The 18,263-nt window shown below is 38.3% G+C and overlaps 1 protein-coding gene across 1 annotated transcript in view; it reads right to left on the bottom strand.

Annotated features, from left to right (window-relative positions):
* Positions 1-302: 302 nt before the first annotated feature.
* Positions 303-18,263, bottom strand: part of RMDN3 (regulator of microtubule dynamics 3) — a 46,174-nt gene continuing 28,213 nt past the window's right edge. Inside the window, exons 10-13 of the mRNA XM_042454427.1 lie at positions 15,915-16,013; positions 14,802-14,855; positions 9,921-10,001; positions 303-6,608 (exon numbers count right to left, since the gene is read on the bottom strand). Coding sequence (XP_042310361.1) covers positions 6,555-6,608; positions 9,921-10,001; positions 14,802-14,855; positions 15,915-16,013 — 288 coding nt within the window. The 3' untranslated portion in view covers positions 303-6,554. The remainder of the gene's footprint in view (positions 6,609-9,920; positions 10,002-14,801; positions 14,856-15,914; positions 16,014-18,263) is intronic.

Below are 18,263 nucleotides of genomic sequence, written 5' to 3'. Positions count from 1 at the left end.
GATATTTTTTAAAAAATGCTTGAATCTGTGGATAAAAACTCAGTGAATATGGAGGGCCAACTGTACTGTCAACTATGTATTCAGAGTCAAAACATACTTTATGAAAAGATGAGATGAGTTTTCAAGTAATATTTGGCTGTTCATGTTTTCCTATCAGTTGTTTCCCTTTTGGTCAACATTACATGTTCACATCATCACTGGAGAAAGTTATCTCAACCCGCAAGAAAAGCTCATGAACCAGTAAAATGACCCCTCTCCCTTTTTCTGTAGAAATATCTCATGAATGGAACTCTGGATTCAAATCATAGCCAAAGAATGTAAGGTCTTTTAATGTTTAACTCTTACATTGGACAGTGTTTTCACTTTTATTTCAAATAAATCAAGTTGTGAACACTTACGCAGTATTACAATTCTTATATTAGTTTGGTTTTAAAAACAACCAAAATACACAATCAAAGCATTTTTAGGGAAATAGAATAATCTTTTGTTCCCCATATCAGATATTGAAAATCAGTATTTCCACATTAATAACATGATATGCCTTTTCCCAACTACCACTCACCCATATGACTTTCAGTGCCTAGTAGTCTACCCTCAGAGGGCTTCAGTGCATTCATAAAATCTTTTTTTACCTTAATTCACAGTTAGTCAGCAAAACTTGTACAACCAAACTACATACATACTCACTCACCTTATTTTCACCTGAGGCTCCAATCAACCTCTTCCCAAAAATGTCTTGCTCCAAGACTACTTTCTTAATGGTTTACTATCTACTTTATTCAAGCTTATATCACTTTAGTCATTTAAACCAATTTCAGAATATTTTGAGTTTTCAGCCCAGTATGCTGTGGCATTAATTATAACATTATTTTGGATAAGAATCCTTCAGAACAAAGCAGGGTTATTTCCAAGGAAAACTTCTCTTTGGTTCTCTAAATTCAGGACAAGCAATGAACAGCTTGCCAACCATCCCAAGGCTTTTTCTTCCACCTCAGAAAGCCCCATGTAGCACCCTTATAGCCATTCACTCATAGATGGTGGTGGTGGGGTGAAAGTAGGAATGTTGTAATTTCTCAAAAAATAACTAAATATAATAGAGCCAGGGGATCATTAGCTGCCCATCCTCGCCCTTAACATTTATGTTAAGTTATTGAATTATCTCAGTTTTATATCCTCAGTGCCATGTTAGCTAGCTTTATTTGCTAAACCATGATTAGATTAACAATGCTTGATTCAAACATCTACCCACACTACACAATTAGAAATAGGTCCACAGTTGGTTTTTTAAAAAAGATTTCTCAATAGAGTTTCAGAATATCACACATGGGGAACAAACTTTGAACAACTGGTCTCTAAATGACTGACCGAAAATACTGTGCCATTCTACGTTCTCATCAATAAGAATTCACATGGAATGTTAAGATATGGCAGAAAAAAGTGTATCTGCAGCACAATCTATATCTATTCAGAAAATAAGTCAGTTCAATAAGACTTCCCCACAGATAAGTGGGGATAGGATTTCAGCCTTAGTTACAAATTATCAATTTCTTTTAAATGCTTTTAAAGCTTTTGTTTTTTTAAACTAACACCTACAGAAAACAGTTTGGTCAACACCTATTAAGTTAGTCAGCTCTCTTTGCATATCACATAAAGACACTGAACTTTGGTAAAATTAAATTTCTGTTCCCTTGAGCCAAAACTGATCTCAAAGAGGGAGCAGCCTGTCAGTTTTCTTGATCACTGGAGGAAAGAGAGGTTTGCTAACAAATGATGCTGCCTACCATGAAAAGTCAAAATTTGGTCCAGATAGTGCAGTGATTGAACATGTTTTTAGCTTTCAGATATATGCATACATGGAGTTAGTTCAGTGGTTCTCAAACTGATATCTGTATACTGCTGAGGTCCATGAGATCCTGAAAAAATTACATCTTCAGATTAAAACTTCCAGACTCTGCATCAGCATAGCTACTGACTAGATTGTTCTAAGAGCTGCAGTAAAAATATCATTTTCCCAAGCACTGTCCATGAACTTAATTCAGGTGGTCCATGGGAAGGCTGTGGAATAATGGAGAATATTTGTAATTGACTTAATTTTTTATAAAATCAACCTGAGGTTTGCAGTTCTTTTGACAAGGGCTGGATTATCAAACAGGTTTACAAGCCCTGACATGAGACCTGTGAATTTTACATGAAGCTGTGCCGGTGCCATATTAGGTTTATTCTTTAAACATGAGCCAATCAAAAGGGGCTTTCTCAGCAGTTGGTGCTGTGATTATAACAGTACAGTACTGATTTTGACAGTGAATCTAGAGCTGAAATGTTTTTAAAAATGATTTGTAAAGATCTCCAGCAGATATTTATTTGGGTGGGGTGGGGGGTGGGAACCACTGAGTCAGAATAACAGGGTCCTTTGCAAGGCATACTTATAAAAACCCCAAGGCTAAAATTGACAAAAATCATAGACCTGTGTGTGCATAAATGCATCTTCACACCTGGAACAGTCAAATGCTCATCCAATCCAAGTATCAAATATCCACATGTACATTTTGTTTTAGAACAGAAAAGGGACATCTAAATGAAATGTTCAGCATCCCCCTCCCGTTTTTTCTGTCTCACACACCTTACAAAAGAGAAAATAAACTGCAAATGGTGAAACTGGCAAGATTATATTCTCTATTTTTAAAATTATGTATTTTAAAATTATTTAAGATTTACAGATAGAAAGCTATTGTTAAGCTAGTCAGTTATTGTTTTTTTAACTTCATAAATAGGACCTTGGATCTGGTTATGAATTATTTTGGGTAAAAACTGGTATATTCTGCTAAATACTAAATACTAGGGTTAAACAAGGGCAGCAATAACAGTTTATTTCTACCTGAAAGGTGCCACAATTTGATTTTCCAAGACTTCAAACTGAAAATGCTACAAACCTTGCTATAATATGACACATAGACTATGGACAGTAGGACATGATCCAGCATGAACCTCCTCTTGCATCAGTATTGTTGAAGCAAGTATGTAGGCTGTGCAGTAGGCTTTATGTGAGGAATTAAGCTTGTGGTTTGTGATTTTAAGGCTTAAATTCAATGCTGCACTCATAATGCAGTGAAAGTACAAGACATTCCTCCTTTACCCTCTGCAGCCCTTGCAACTGTCCAGCAACAACTATGTGCTGTTTCACAGTCCTCCAGAACATTTTGGGTTTTGTTTTGGTGGATGGTCTTCAAGGAGTATGGAAGATCATCCAATTCCACTGACAGTTGCACTGGCAGACAGACCTATTTTGGATCATGGTCCATCAGGGCTGGGAGGACTTATTAAAGGACTTAAGGATTAATAAGCAATAGTAAGTTTATATAAACCTTTAAATAGGAGGTAATGCTCACTTCAAGTTGTATTAAGGGAGGGAACTTTTAGAACACACACTTTTTGGTCAATTCTTCTGGCTACATAATGAACTGAGGGGTGAAAGAGATGGGCAAAATAAAACATCTTCCAGCTGCTTTGAAGGCATGGCATTCATATGATGCATGCCTCCAAAGCAGGTGGAAAATGAAGCCAGCTCTGGGGCTAAAAACCAGAGCAAAAAGAAGCGTGGATACGCCAGCTTAGCCCCAAAAATGTGCATCTATGCACCTGCATATAAATGCCCTGATCTGAGTGCAAAAAAATTAAAGTGCAACAACTCCAATGGATTTAATTACAACATACAACATACAAAAACAGGGGGGTATGGGTGAAGGGGGTTGAAGGGAGTGTGTATGGGGAACCAACAGGATTGTACTTTGTCAATGTATCAATCACACAGTGATGTATTAATGTCCTGGACAGCAGAGCATCACATGTGTGACTGTGTGACCTATCAAAGGGGCAGCTATGCAATAGAATGGCATCTCGGCAGATATGGGAGGTACTTGGAGATCATAACAATGTGTATGTATGGTGAGGAAGCAACAAAAAAAAATCAATCAGTGGCACAGCTTGACAGTGTATTGTGTGCACTTTGCCCACTTTGCTTTCGTTCCGCTTTCCGTACTGCAGCCACTCACTCACAAACCACAAGGTTGTGAGTTCAATACCAGCCAGGAGCAATGGTAGACTCAGCCTGGCATTCTTCCAAGGTCGCTAAAATGAGTACCCAGCTTGTTGGGAACAATTAGCTTACACTTTGTAAACTGCTTAGTACATTGGTAAGCGGTATAGAAATGTACTTGCTGTTGCTTTTGGATAAAGCAGGATCGTGTCATATAAGAAGAAAGTATTGCCATCTATTCAAAGTTCTGATTTTGGTGCTTTAACACTAGTGCAATTAAAGGTATAATGGTGAACTCTAAACTTTTAAAAACGTGTTTTTTTGGTTTGTTTGCTCGGAAATATATTCAGGCCAAAGTGAAATATTTCAAATATTTTGGACAGAAATGTGAAAGAAGAAAATATCTGGATGAAAATTATTGTTCCCTGCTCCATAATGATTATTGGAATGTTAGAAAAAGCAATCCTAGTATAATGTTGTATTTAAAAGAATGGATCATAAACTTCTTATAACTTAAGTTTTTTCTAATCTTATTTTATAAGTGTATATTAAAGTTTATTATAATACCTCAGCTACAATGGCTGCATCCACACAGAAGAAGTAACCCAGTTTCACACCACTTTAACTGCTGTGGCCCAAAGTTCTGGAATTCTGAGCTCTCTAATAGAGGCAGCTTAATGTCTCACAAAACTACAGTTCCCAGAATTCCACAGCACTGAGCCAGGGCAGTTAATATAATGTCAAACTGGATTCTGTACCAGATTGAAGAGAAGGAATGCATTTCAGTGACAACTTTTTTAAAAAACAAGAACAACACATGTTGCTTTATAAAGCCAAACCCAGCAGAGACAAGAAGTTCTTCTTTTTAAAAATCTCTTAAACTTCAATTGATTTTAGTTGTCTCTTCTGGTGGTGTTACTTTTCCTTTCAAAATATGTTTAGAAACTGAAAACAGGTGATTTTGTCCCCAAACATTACTGTTGATGTTTTTGTGACAAATGCTCCTTGATTTTGGCTCTTCTGCTCATGCTGAATACCTTCACAGCATGGTCAAGAAGCAATAAAGTCCCAAAGGAGTTAGTTATGTTTGTGCTTTAGATCCAAATATTTTAAGATAAATTTCTATGGGGTCAATTGGAGCTTTAGTTTTTATATTTAGTTTTTAGTAATAGCTTATTGGAACTGCATTCTTAATGTCATGCTATTAATTTACACTTGGATGTTAACCACAAGCAAAATTCAAAGCAACAGTGCTCCACTGTCTTTAAAGAAAAATAGTCAGTGAATGGTTATCTAACATGTAAAGTTTCTCCACTTTAACCCATAAATTGACCACAAATATCCAAGCCATTATACACATGGTTGTGTACATACAGCAGCTAACAGTTTAAATGTAGTATTTAAACAAAGAGTGGGGAGAATCAATTTAGTGGGGGGAAATCATCTCTCAATTTAACTTGTGTATTCAGTTAGACAGAATTGAATTTAGGACCTTGTTTTGAGTCTCAATTAGAATAAAACCACTGGATCTATAGAACACAACTTGTTACTGTGACTTCCAAATTCCCACTGGATTCAGGATGGGGGCTCTACCTGCAAGATGTCTTGTGGTGGTGGGTCTTTCTTCTAAATTAAAGCAGTGACAGGAGAAATCTGAACTGGGGCTATGATGTCTAGATGAAGAGGAATAAGCCTTCCCCTCCCCTCCCCACATTGTCGTCTTAACAATACCCTCTCCTAAATAAGCTGTTATTTGCCCCATAGAGGAAATATACAAGGATTAATATGCACCTAGCCTCTGCATAATTCTTCCATATTAGTGCCTAGTATGGCAAAAGGATTTAGATTAAATATGGCCCTTATTTTCTAAGAATAACATGGTTGTGCAACTTACCACGTAGCCATTTAGTGGAAGCGTGTAGCGGTGGCCTCCTCATGGCTACCCACTGGTTTCCTCTCTCCCAGGAGACAGTCTTGGCTGGGAGAGAGGTGGAACCATCAGCCAATGGGATTCAAATGGATACTTGAATCCTGTTCTCCAATGAACCAGGCTGAGGTGAACAGGGGTTTTTCATTCCAGTCTAACAGTGAAGTTTTAATTTGGCTGCGTCCTTGGTCCCCTGGAGCACCAGGTTACTTACACTTTATGAAAGAGAATCAACATATGAAATGGCATATTGATTCAACATCATTACAGGAAGGGTGAAATTAATACATCTTGAAATGATTAAAATGGCTGGTGAACATCAAGACTTCAAAGTAAGTATGAAGAAATGCCCATCAACTTGGGACTTAACCAGACTATCTAATTTAGCGAGGGAGGAGAGCTGAACTACTTTTCTTCAATTGTGATAGTATTGCCAGCTGAAATCTTTCAGAAAAAAACTGCTAAAACAGCAGTTTGGTTTTCATTTTTGTTTTCTTAGGCTTGTTTAAGAGGTCCAGTGAGGCTAATCATGATTGTGAAATCTTTTGCCTTGCTCATACATAACTGTTGCATGGATGGGAACTTTAAACTTGCTTAGTCTTCTGAAACTATTTGCATCTCTTCTATTTCTCTGTTGCCTTCTGCATCCTGTAGAAAGAAATTAAAAGAAATTTGTGAGCATTCCCATTTGCCAAATTACATTTTCCTACTGACCAGTACTCTTCAGTTTTGTAATGACAAGACTAAAACAGAAGAACCCTTCAGTATTTGCATTCTGCCATGTTAATTTTCAAACTGTTAATACTGTATAACACAGCTTGTTTCCTTTTCTCTCTTCTATATCTCCTGTAAGCACTGTTTTCAGATTTAGTCAAGCATAGTCCTTAAACATATTATTAGTTAGCAGTGATTCCCAGTACTTACTGCTTCCCTTTATGTTGTGTCTGCCTTTCCCCCCACCTGCACAACAACAGATTTCTTGCAGTTTATAGGAATATCAGTTTCTCAACTAAATGTTCAGTTTCCAGTCTGGCAGTTCATTCTACTTAGTTTTAGGATAAACATCTCTCCCGAGTGTGTAACTTGTTTCCCTAGTATGACTTGAAAACAAAAATGTCTTCTTTAGCTAAATTTGGCAAGTTGAATGACTCTAACTTTGGATTGAGCCCCAAAATGCTCTATTCAAAGAATGGAATTTTTAAATGTGACATCTTTTCCCCCAAGTATTGGTAGTCTGCAGTGAAACATTGGCTAATGCAATGCTAAACACTGCTCTGGAGATGGCAGCAATGTCAGATTTCCATAACACCAAATAGTGAGTAAGACTCTGTAGATCTATAGTCTAAAAGTCCAGTTAAATATCTTTTACAGCAACACACAAAATTAAAATAAAAGCACAAAGCTGCATTACTATTCAGTTAACTGTGGGGTCCACTAAGTGGATAATTTCACTGAAGAAGCTTTCTAGGGGAGATGGCTTCATGAACACATGAGACACAGGAGGCAAGTGAAGGAATTCCAGATGGAGAATCCACAAAGATAGTAGAGGGAAAAAAATATAAAGATGACAAATGACTAGGAATGGAGAAAAAACTCTTGACAATTAAAAACAATTAAAAACAACAACAACACCAAGTTTCTACTTTATGTTCTGCAAGACTATTAATGGCAGTGTGCACATATCTTTGACTTTCCTCTCACTGGGAATAAACTCCAAGCAATAGATTCTTTTCATGCTTGGAATTATATGTAACTAATAGAATCATAGAGTTGGAAGAGACTGCAAGGCCATCCAGTCCACCCTCTGCCATGCAGGAAATCTAAATCAAAGCATCCCCGACAGATGGCCATCCAGCCTCTGTTTAAAGACCTCTAAGGAAGGAGACTCCACTACACTCCAAGGGAGTTTGTTCCACTGTCGAACAGCCCTTACTGTCAGGAAGTTCCTCCTAATGTTGCGGTGGAATCTCTTTTCCTGGAGCTTGCATCCATTGCTCCGGGTCCTAGTATCTGGAGCAGCAGAAAACAAGCTAGCTCACTCCTCAATATGACATCCCTTCAAGTATTTAAACAGGGCTATTGTATCACCTCTTAACCTTCTCTTCTCCAGGCTAAACATCCCCAGCTTCCTAAGTCGTTCTTCATAGGACATGATTTCCAGACCCTTCACCATTTTGGTCGCCCTCCTTTGGACATGCTACAGTTTCTCAACATCCTTTTTAAATTGTGGTGCCCAGACCTGGACATAATATTCCATGGGGCCTGACCAAAACAGAATAGAGTGGGACTATTACTTCCCTCCAACCATAATGAGACACATGCACAAATATGCTCAGTTCAATGTGAAAAATGCAGAGGAAAGAGCATAAGTTAAGAAAATGTATACAAATGTGTACCAAAGTATTTTAAAAGTCCACGCAAGAAGATAAAACAAAGTCTTCCTATCCATTATGAAACAAGATGGGAACAAAAATTAGGTAGGTTTTGGAACAAATGCCACAAAACTGAAGCTTGAGCTGCTCACACCTTTACCAGCCCCCCCCCCCCAAATGTTGGAGAGGGCAAAAAGGAGGAATTGCAGTAGCATGCTTTTGATCCATGATCTTAAGTCCTCCTACTTCCCCCAATAATGCCCTCAGCAAATTCAGGCATACCTCAGTAAACAAAGCCTCTGACAAAAGGAGTTCCTTTCACAAATGCTTTCTGCACTCATCCAGTCTTGGTTTTCCACCTTGTCCTGTTTAGAAGTTTTGTTTTTGTTTAGCAGCATCAGCATTGAGAAGATACAGACTTTTGTTGTCAGGTTGCAGCAGCATTTCTGCAGTACAGTGTCATATAAGCTTGAGCTTGGGAAACAATGGGATTTTACTCAGGACAGTCCTCCTCTAGCCGTGTGAAATTGCCTAATATAGGTGAGGTAAACAGCAATTGCCTTCAGAATTCCTCACTGAGTATGTGTGAACAGAAAAACATAGAAAGAGAAGAACAGATAAACCTGTCTTACCATTTACCTTTACTGTGTTAAAGCATAGATTTGTATGTCTCACCACCAGAATGGAAATCATAAAAAAAGAAAAGTAAAAAGTATAGGCCAGTGAAAGAAAAAAAATCCCTGGGTGTATTTTGGAAGAAGCTTTCAGGTAGTCGCTGGAGATTTCCAAATGTTTTTATTTACTTAGGCAAGGCTTACTTGACCTGGCTGATTCACTTTACACGTACTTATTGTTAGATTTGGATAAAAAGAAAGTTCTTTTTTTATGGTGTAGGAATTTAACTCTATTCTTTCCATGTTATTTCTACTTCTGGTGTGTATGCATGTGTGTATGTATATATATGTGTGTATGTACACACACACACACAAACATCTACTTTGTTAACAGAGGTATACCTGTAGTAGGGAAACTATGGGGCGAAACAGGCCGTTCCAAAGAAGCAGCTTCACACTGCCCTTTTGAGCACTGGATCAGGGCCACAGCAACCGCACACTGTGGCCCCAATCCAGTGTTTTTCCATGCCAAAAAGAAGCAGCAAAATGTGCCCTTGCTGCCACAGCAACACTTTTCCGCGCTCCTTCTGGCATGTGGCATGTGAATGTCGTGCCAAAGAAGCACCATAATGCCTTCTGCCGTGCAGTCAGATGGGCAGCATGACGTCGGATTGAGGGTGGTGTCAGGGCAGGCATCATCCAAATGCCACGCCCCCCATGCCGCCTCCAAGCAGGCACTTACTGCCGGTCTGTACAGCCCCTAAGCCATACGTGGAGCTGGCATGATTTGTTTTGTAGCCAGTGGAAAAGAAAGGCAACACAATGAGGGGGGGAAAGTGGCCTTGATGCCCTCCATCCTGTCAGCATAAGCCAGGTAGGAAGAAGGCCTGTTCACCACTTCTTCTCAATTCTCTTCCCTTGCTGGATCGCTCTTTAAGTGAATCAATGTCTTTCATATGAATGACAAACACTACCTCTTTGGTAATAACTGGCAGCTCTGAAGCCAAACTCAGCCAATGAGCAGCGGCAGAATTATCCCCCATCTCCTTGTAGCACTGCAAGAAAGGGTGAAAGTTACAAATAATACAAAGCAATAGAACATTTCAGAAAAGCAGGTGGGAAATCATTTCTTTTTTCAGCCAATTGTTCAGCAACTCAGAGGTTCACTACATTGCCTCAGATTCTTTTCTGTCAAGATCATGCTTAGCTATAGCACAGATAAGCTATCTGAGGCCTGAACTATACACAGATTTACTTGAGAATAAATCCCAATGAACATATTATGGCATACACATAACAGTATACTGCCACAGTACTGTACAGTATCATTCTGGCATCAGGAAATTTGAGCCTCATTCACTCTTTGCAAGACAACTTCACTTCATGAGATTTTTCACTTTTAACCTGTATATGCGTAAACTCTATTGGACTAAGCACAGGTGTAGGTAACCAGAATGAATTTTCATAGTCTGAAAGAATAGACTGGGGATATTTAGAAGTTTACCAGGAGAAACTGAGGTTTTACAACTGAGTATATAATGCTTTAATCTGTCTTGCCTCGACTGGATTCTCTACTCTACCAATGGAAGTCCAGTGCTGGGTCTTGCCCTAGAGATAGAAGTTTCACTATTAACCTCACAATGCAGCCCTTTTCAGGTCAGACCAAGATATTTTTCTGAGGAACCCCCTCCTCCACCCACCAAAGTGAAGAAATGCAGTACCTAAGGCCAACAAGTTGTTCTGCCATGCAAGACAGATAATCCCATAAACCTCTTTCCCCATCCTTGACAGTAAAAAAGTAACAAAAAATATAAATAACCAAATAATTTGTTGTCTTTCCACTATGGTAAAAATATGCTGGTTAAGGTACCTGCCTCACTTTGCATAATGCTAGGTAAAGTGCGTATTCGGTTATAAGTACATTCAACTGGGTTTAACAGGGCATATCCTTCATTTACACATACAGAAGGTTGTACCCTTAGTTAAAAAGACACACCTTTGGCAAGAGCATATGATTTTTAAAATACTCAAAACAGGAATGTATTAAGAGATATAGGTTTGCATGTAAACTGTAATGTTTATAAAACACAAACATCTCTACTAAAAAAATATTAAGAGTTTTAGTTAAGAGCAACCCTGCATGTCACCATATTGATGACCATACATCATAAATTGAATTTGGATATCAATGCAACACATACAATACCATACATTGGAAGAAACTAGGTATTGGAATGCATGTACTGAAGTTAAATTATGTTTTTTTAGGGGAGCAGGCGGGGATCTAAGCTGGAAGAGAAGGCCATAAGCCAGAAAGGAAAAAAGAGCAAACAGACAGAGAAGACTTTACCACACAAAGGTGCTCTACAGACGGGCTCTATAGGGCACCCTCGTCATGTGCGAGGGGCGGCGCTTCCAGACACCCCTTGCACGTGACGAGGACATTGCAGCTGCGCAGCACCTTCTACATGGCACAGACAGGTATGACGTTGCAGCTGCACAGTGTCCAAACAGCGCTGCGCAGCTGCGACGCCATCCCGACGTCTCTGGAGGTTTGTGGCGTTGCAACTGCACTGCAAAAAGGAGCCGCTTCCAAGTGCTTCCTTCTTGCTGCGCAGCAGCGTCACACAATTTGGTTGCTGCAGCGCTGCTGCAGAGCAAGGAGAGGCACCTCCCCGGTGCCTCTTTCTGGCGGTCTGTACCCCACCATTATTAAAAAGCCAAATTTTATCACAATAAAAGCATCTTTGGCCAGTATTTATCAGATGACATCATGTATGTCCTGCTGCCACCTGCATTCCATTAGTTACTGTAGTGCACCTTTTCATTGATGTGCAAAACCCATCAGCGAACTCTCAGTCTTGCTATTATACTGCAGCTGCACAAGTGTGAAAAGTCCCTTCACTTTAATTCCAGCATTACAGTAGTCACATGACAGGACGGGGCCTGATTCTCCTCTTTCCCCTTACAAGTCACTATTCCAAAGCATGCTAATTCTGTGCCTGTCAGGATTTTTTATTTTTTATCATTGCTATGTTTCTGAATTCATGAAAATAATAAAAAAAATTTTTTTTTCATTTTTGCTGTAATTATGCAAACACAGCAAAATTAAAAATAAATAAACCAGCAGGTCCTGAGTTAGCCTGCTTTGGAATAATGAATGGGAGAGGGATAGAGGAGAAGAAAAGGAGAATCAATTCCCCTTATGGCACTGACTGCCACAATGCCGGAACTGCAGTGAAGTGACTTATCACACCAGGAATGGATTCAAAGCAGTGCAGTCATGCAAAAGAAGAGAAGTGTGATAAGAAACATTTTCAAAGCGGTATGTTCCTGTTTCCGTTCATAATACAATTGCTGCAAGACATGAGGCTGGTGTGATAATGTCCACACACAGAGAAGTGAGAAAATCTAAGAGGGTGAGACAGAAGGGTGATAAAAGGGAGAAAAGGGCTGGCCATAGGACTCTGAAAAAAATGATCTGGATTTGGGTCTTATTGATGGGAATGAGGTGGTTCAGGCTTACACTTCAGATTGATAAAGTTTTACTGTTTCCTGCATTTTTTTACACCTTATTCATTCATTTCCTTTCAGCAGGTGAGAAATGAAGATGTTTTTAGAAAAACACAACTCTTTTCCTTTACCTGTTCCCTTTTCTTCCAAGCTAACAAAAGGAAGGAGGTGGGGAACAGTAGAATTATGGATGGGATTTTTCATTTGCTTCCAGGTAAGGTTTTAGGAGAGTAATCTAATGTAAATTTTAACAGCAGATTAGAATAATCATAGTTAAAGCAAATGTCCCCTTTCCAGAATAAATGTAATTACCTCATTTTTACAAGAAGTATTTAATCTAAATGTAATGTAATGCCACTTTTTAACTAACTTGTCCACCCCTGGAAGAAACAGTTGCTTCCTTATTAAAATAGAAGCTCTATTAAAAGCCAACTGTCTTCTGAAATGGAAGAAAGATGGAGACACAGAGAAGTATTTAGGAAAAACACTGACAGAAGAGGAAATCCTTGTAATTCTCTTGGGAGTATACATATAAATTGAAGCTGGTGTTCATCTGAGTATTGGAGATAAGAATACCTACTGCACTGTCATATACAAAATGCAAAATGGCCCACAGTAAGGAATATAAATTGATATCAGTGCAAGCTTTTCTATATTTTGTTGTATTCAGCTTTTAAATCACTACAAAATTACACACACACACACACACACACACACACACACACACACACACACACCAGTGAACATATATTCCAGTGTTAAGAACATCTTTTTACTGTAAGAAAGCTACAAATTCTACTAGCTTATAGAGCAAGAACAGAAACTTATACACTCAAAATGAAAATAAGATTGTCTGAAACTTTGGGAATATATTGATTTCACAGGGAACTAATTCAGCTCTGCTTAGCCTCTCCTCCGGCAGTAATAGCAAAAGTCATTTGGCTTTAAAAATGCGTAGGCTGCCACTTGAGGTCAAAGGGACAGGACACTGCAGAAGGTTTAGCACTTGAAAATCTGTGCAAACAAAAACAGTTTCCAAATCCTTTGTGTGTCTAAGTTAAATTATGAAATGAACAATCACATGTTTGTTCCACCTCATATGCTGGTGAAAAACAATTTGGACATACTGTGCTTCCACACATTTTTGTGTCATATAATTCTTTTAAAATAATGATAGTTTCATCTTGTGTGAACGAAGTAGGTGTGGGAATGTATTTCTGCGATCCAACAGAAATGGGCTGGATCCCATTTATGTAATCCATAAATTTATTAAATACATGGGGAGATGATTTTACTGGAAAACAAAATATTTTAGGGGAAAATAATTTTCTTCTGTGACTTACAATCCAGTCCTTAATATTATGTAACTGATTCCCTTGGTACTTCACAATTTTAACCTGTCTTGCCTCTCCTATCACCTCAGGTTTTTGTTATGTACTACATTTAAACTCACTTATACTAACAATTTCTCTCTTAACTATTCAATCACTCTGAAGTAAAAATGTCTGCTTTTATTTCAGCATGTTGCATTTGACAGCCATCTTTTATACCAGGAATTGACATTTTTAATTGAGAAAGACCATTCATGCCCTTTAGGAAGTGTTGTGGGCATTTCTGAACTGTTTTGCACTTCCTGCAATTGTCCTCTGGTCATTTACAGTTTTGCAAAAATAACTCCCCTAAGCCCAGAGCATCTCAAGGAGAAATCTGGTCAAATTGTCCCCAATGCATCAGAAGGCAAGAGGAGCTTTTTCTGGGGAGAAATGGAGAGGTAGGAATAAGGGTAAGTATGTGGCCTCTAAAGTGGGCAGTCAGGGATATGTGCAGGTTATGGATTTTCCCAAGTTGCCCAGCCCTGTTCTATCAGTGGTGGAATAATAATAATAAATATTAAAATATTTATTTATATCCCCATTTGGGGATCAAGGCAGGTAACAACAGAGTTTATACGATACACAATATAATAACAATAAAACCCACAAAACCCTGACCCTACATTCCCTCCCATATCAGTGGTCTACAGGCTGAAGATTTCATGTTTATTTCCCAGCATCTTCAAGTCAAAAAGATCTTTGGCTACAGCATTTGGAAATGTTCTTAAGACATACAATAGCCATTGCCAGATTGAACAATGAATACTGGGCTAAATGGCCTAATGATCATTCTGAACAATGCAGATATCCTGGAAGCGTGGGCTGCAAGTTTTTTTAAATCAATAAAGGTCTGGTGTGATGATAGGCAGCTTTATATGTTTACAGCAAGGAATCCTGGTATAAACACCTGAAGTATACATAATATGCAATACAAGTTGTTAGTCAGTGATCGAGCAAACAAACACTTACCTTGGTAATGTATACTCTTCCCATCTTTGAAAAACCTGAGTTCAGCTCTTCAGCCTACAAGGCGGGGGGAAGTGGGGGAAGAAAGATTACAAAGGGAACCAGTTTCACTAAGCCTATGCTGTATTTTGCTCATGCTACATACTACACATTTGAAACAATCCAGCCTAGGCAGTAAACATTAGACACAGACATTTTCAGTTAACTTTAATTGCAGTTCTCCCCATTAACTATATCTATCATTTGCGACACTCAAATTATTTTGAGAAAATTTTTACATACTTCCACATGTCCCCCCCACAATTCAGTGCCCTTCCCCATCAATGCAGCTAACCAGCCTATCTAACTACATAAAGGAATAACTATTGGTCTGTTGCAGGCATTATACATTTGTATAAGTATTTAAGGTGCTGTTTCACAAAAAAACATGGTAAGCAACATGTCAGCTCATATGTAAGGAAATTTGCTCTGAACTACTTGCAAAGCAAATAAGCTTTGCATATTTTCAACTGCCAGGTTTTAGTACTTGTGCAGTGTAGCTAAGCTATGATGTGGGGACTTAGCCAAATCACTCCCTAGCTTTACTGATGCCACAAATGGTAGAATTTAAAGATATAGCCATGTTAGTCTGTAGAATCAGTATGTAGAGAGAGATCTAGTAGCACCTTTGAGACTAACAATTTCTTTCTTTCAGTTAGTCTCAAAGGCGATACAAGATCTCTCTACGTAGTGATGCCACAAAGTTATAGAATAAATCTAAAATGTCACTGTGGTTCACAAATGTAGCAATCATTTTTTTTTTAAAAAAGCGTGAATTGTTTATTTTTTTAGCCTTTTGAGGCACAGATATACTACTATAACAGGTTAATAACTGGGAATTCTATTACCCTTAATTAAGCTTACTGAGTACTGCTGAAGTAACACAAAGGTCTACCCTAAATGAGCCTATTCAGGAATAAGTACAACATAGCAGCCACTTTTACTGTTGCTCACAGAGGCTTGATGCGGTATCAGGTGAATAAATTAGGTTGTTGCAAATGTTTCACCTCTTGCTGCTTCTGTTCATGGTTTGTGCAAAGTTAGTATACTAGGCAGTTTTTACTCAGTTGTCAGCACCTTTAAGAAGTTCTGCAGTGCATCTTGGACAGTGGCTGTAGGGGGCTCTTCATACAAAGCAGAAGCAGTTTTCCTTTCCAGCCATCCCAGGTGAGAGACCTATATAAGAATAGTTTGAAGTTTGTTATACTGTCTGATACTCTGTTCTGTTATGCAGTACTGCTAAACTAAAAACATTTGACATTCAAGGTAGAGAGCTAAAGAAGAGGAAAGTGGGAGGGCTACAGCTCAGAAGTAAAACACATGTTTTGCATGCCAAAAATCCCAGAGGCAGTCCTCAGCATCTCCAGGTAGAGCTAGGAGAAACCCCTGCCTGAAACCATTGTAAGCCACTGTCAATCAGCTCAGATAATATGAGCCAGAGCAAAGATCTCCTATGTTTCTAGAGAAGCTTTCTATGTTCCTAAATCCCAGTGCCTGGTCTTTCTCTGATTTCTCAGTCACTGTACAAATACCTTTCAGTTCCATCAGTACCTTTGTTCAGATAAATGAACTTATCTGAATTTATCTTAATTTATCTCTGTTTTCCCTGTACATTTTGATCTATGTTTGGCTACTGAAAAAAATGATGTTATACGGAGTAATGATTCTTTTTTCAGTGTCCAGCAGACAAAAAATTAACTTTTGTCCAAGACCCATTAATTTAAATGTCCATGACCTTGGACAAGTCACATGCTCTCAGCCTCAGGGGAAGCTCTGAACAAATCTTGCCAAGAAAACCTTATGATAGGTTCGCCATAAGTCAGAAACAACTTGAAGACACACAACAACAACAATTCTGAATTGAATAAGTGAAAAATTCTTTTAATCTAAGTGTACTTTGTGAAGCTGCTACCATTAACTGGAAAAACCCTGCACAACACTGAAAAAGAACAGGCCAACTTACACAGTAAGGCTTTCTCATTATAGCAAAAGCTAAAGACAAATGTGTTATTATTTATTTATTAAACTATTGCAACCCAAGCTCTATTAATAAATTCCAAAGCAATCAAACAAAAGCCAGCAACAACAGAAGCATAAAACAAGACCTCTGTAGCATAGTTGGTAATTAGTGATGGTGAGTCAAAATCTAACCATGGTTGCTAGTGTCTAAAAACTTTGATTAATCCTCAGTGCTCTTCCCCAGCACCACATCTCAAATGAATTGATTTTCTTCCTATATTCTTTTAACTGTCCAGCTCTCAAATCCATACATTGTAATAGGGAATACAATGGCTTGCATGATTCTAACTTTTGAGCTCAGATGTATATCTTTGCATTTTAGTATACAAGGATATATGTCCTTCCTCCAATATGGAGATCCTAAGCGGTTTGGGGTTTTAAATACCCTTGAGCTTGAACTGGAAGCAGACTGGCAGCCAATGAAACCTTAATGGTTTCTTACTAATGTTTTGACAGGAATCTCATAGCCAGATTCTGCAGTTCAACACTGATTTTTCAGACTTTAACCCAGAAATTGATCTTTATGCAAACAGACTGAAGGATCTCTGCATAAATAGAATAAGAGGGTGAAAGCCACAGTGCAATCCCTCTGAATGGTGGTGGCTTCATTTTAATTAAAATGCTACTTATCCATCAACGCTAAAGTAACACCAAATTATTTGTTCCTTACAGACACCCTCAAAACAGAGAGTGTTGGTACAGGTTTCCATTACTTACTCCACTGAAAAATAAAAAGCAGATGACATGCTTTTTCTAATACCTGAAACAGTTTGTGATAAAGGAGCAGATGAAAAACACATGCAAGGGATTATACAGATACACTTTATGCAGGAGGCCTGGAGTTCTGGAAAAAAATCTTTAATCACATCCATGTGTGTTTCAAAGTCTACAGCATGACTTTTTTTTTACTTGAGTAAAAAATGCCAGCAAAATGAAGTTAGTAATTTGCTTTCATGATCCCTTTGTGTCCACTTCCTTCCCCTTGCTCCCCCACCTCCAATGACCGACCAAAGCAATAAATTAGGAACACTAACACTACCTACCATCTTGGGTTTCTCACAGCTTGAAAGTCCTGCTTTCAGTAAAATCCTTTTTTTCCTCTTTAGAGGAAAAAAAGGTATTTAAACCAAGAAGTTAATGTTGCTACTACAAAACTCACACAATTAACATGTAGAAAAAGAAAATAATTTAAAGCCATCCACTGGTACAAAGAATAAGTTATATTTCAATAGAATGTTCAATAGGTTTTACAAAGCTGCTGTTATGCATTTCTGTTTATTTACATTCATATCCCATCCCTTCTCCAAGGAGCTCAAGCTAGCATAAAATCATAGTTGTACCAAAGTTAACAAAACCTCTGGCAAAGCAGCTCCTTTTCCCCATAATCTTTTTACATCTGTCCAAACC

The sequence above is a fragment of the Sceloporus undulatus genome, chromosome 1, assembly GCF_019175285.1.
Source record: "Sceloporus undulatus isolate JIND9_A2432 ecotype Alabama chromosome 1, SceUnd_v1.1, whole genome shotgun sequence".
Taxonomy (NCBI): Eukaryota; Metazoa; Chordata; class Lepidosauria; order Squamata; family Phrynosomatidae; genus Sceloporus; species Sceloporus undulatus.
This window is presented reverse-complemented; position numbering and strand designations above follow the sequence as displayed.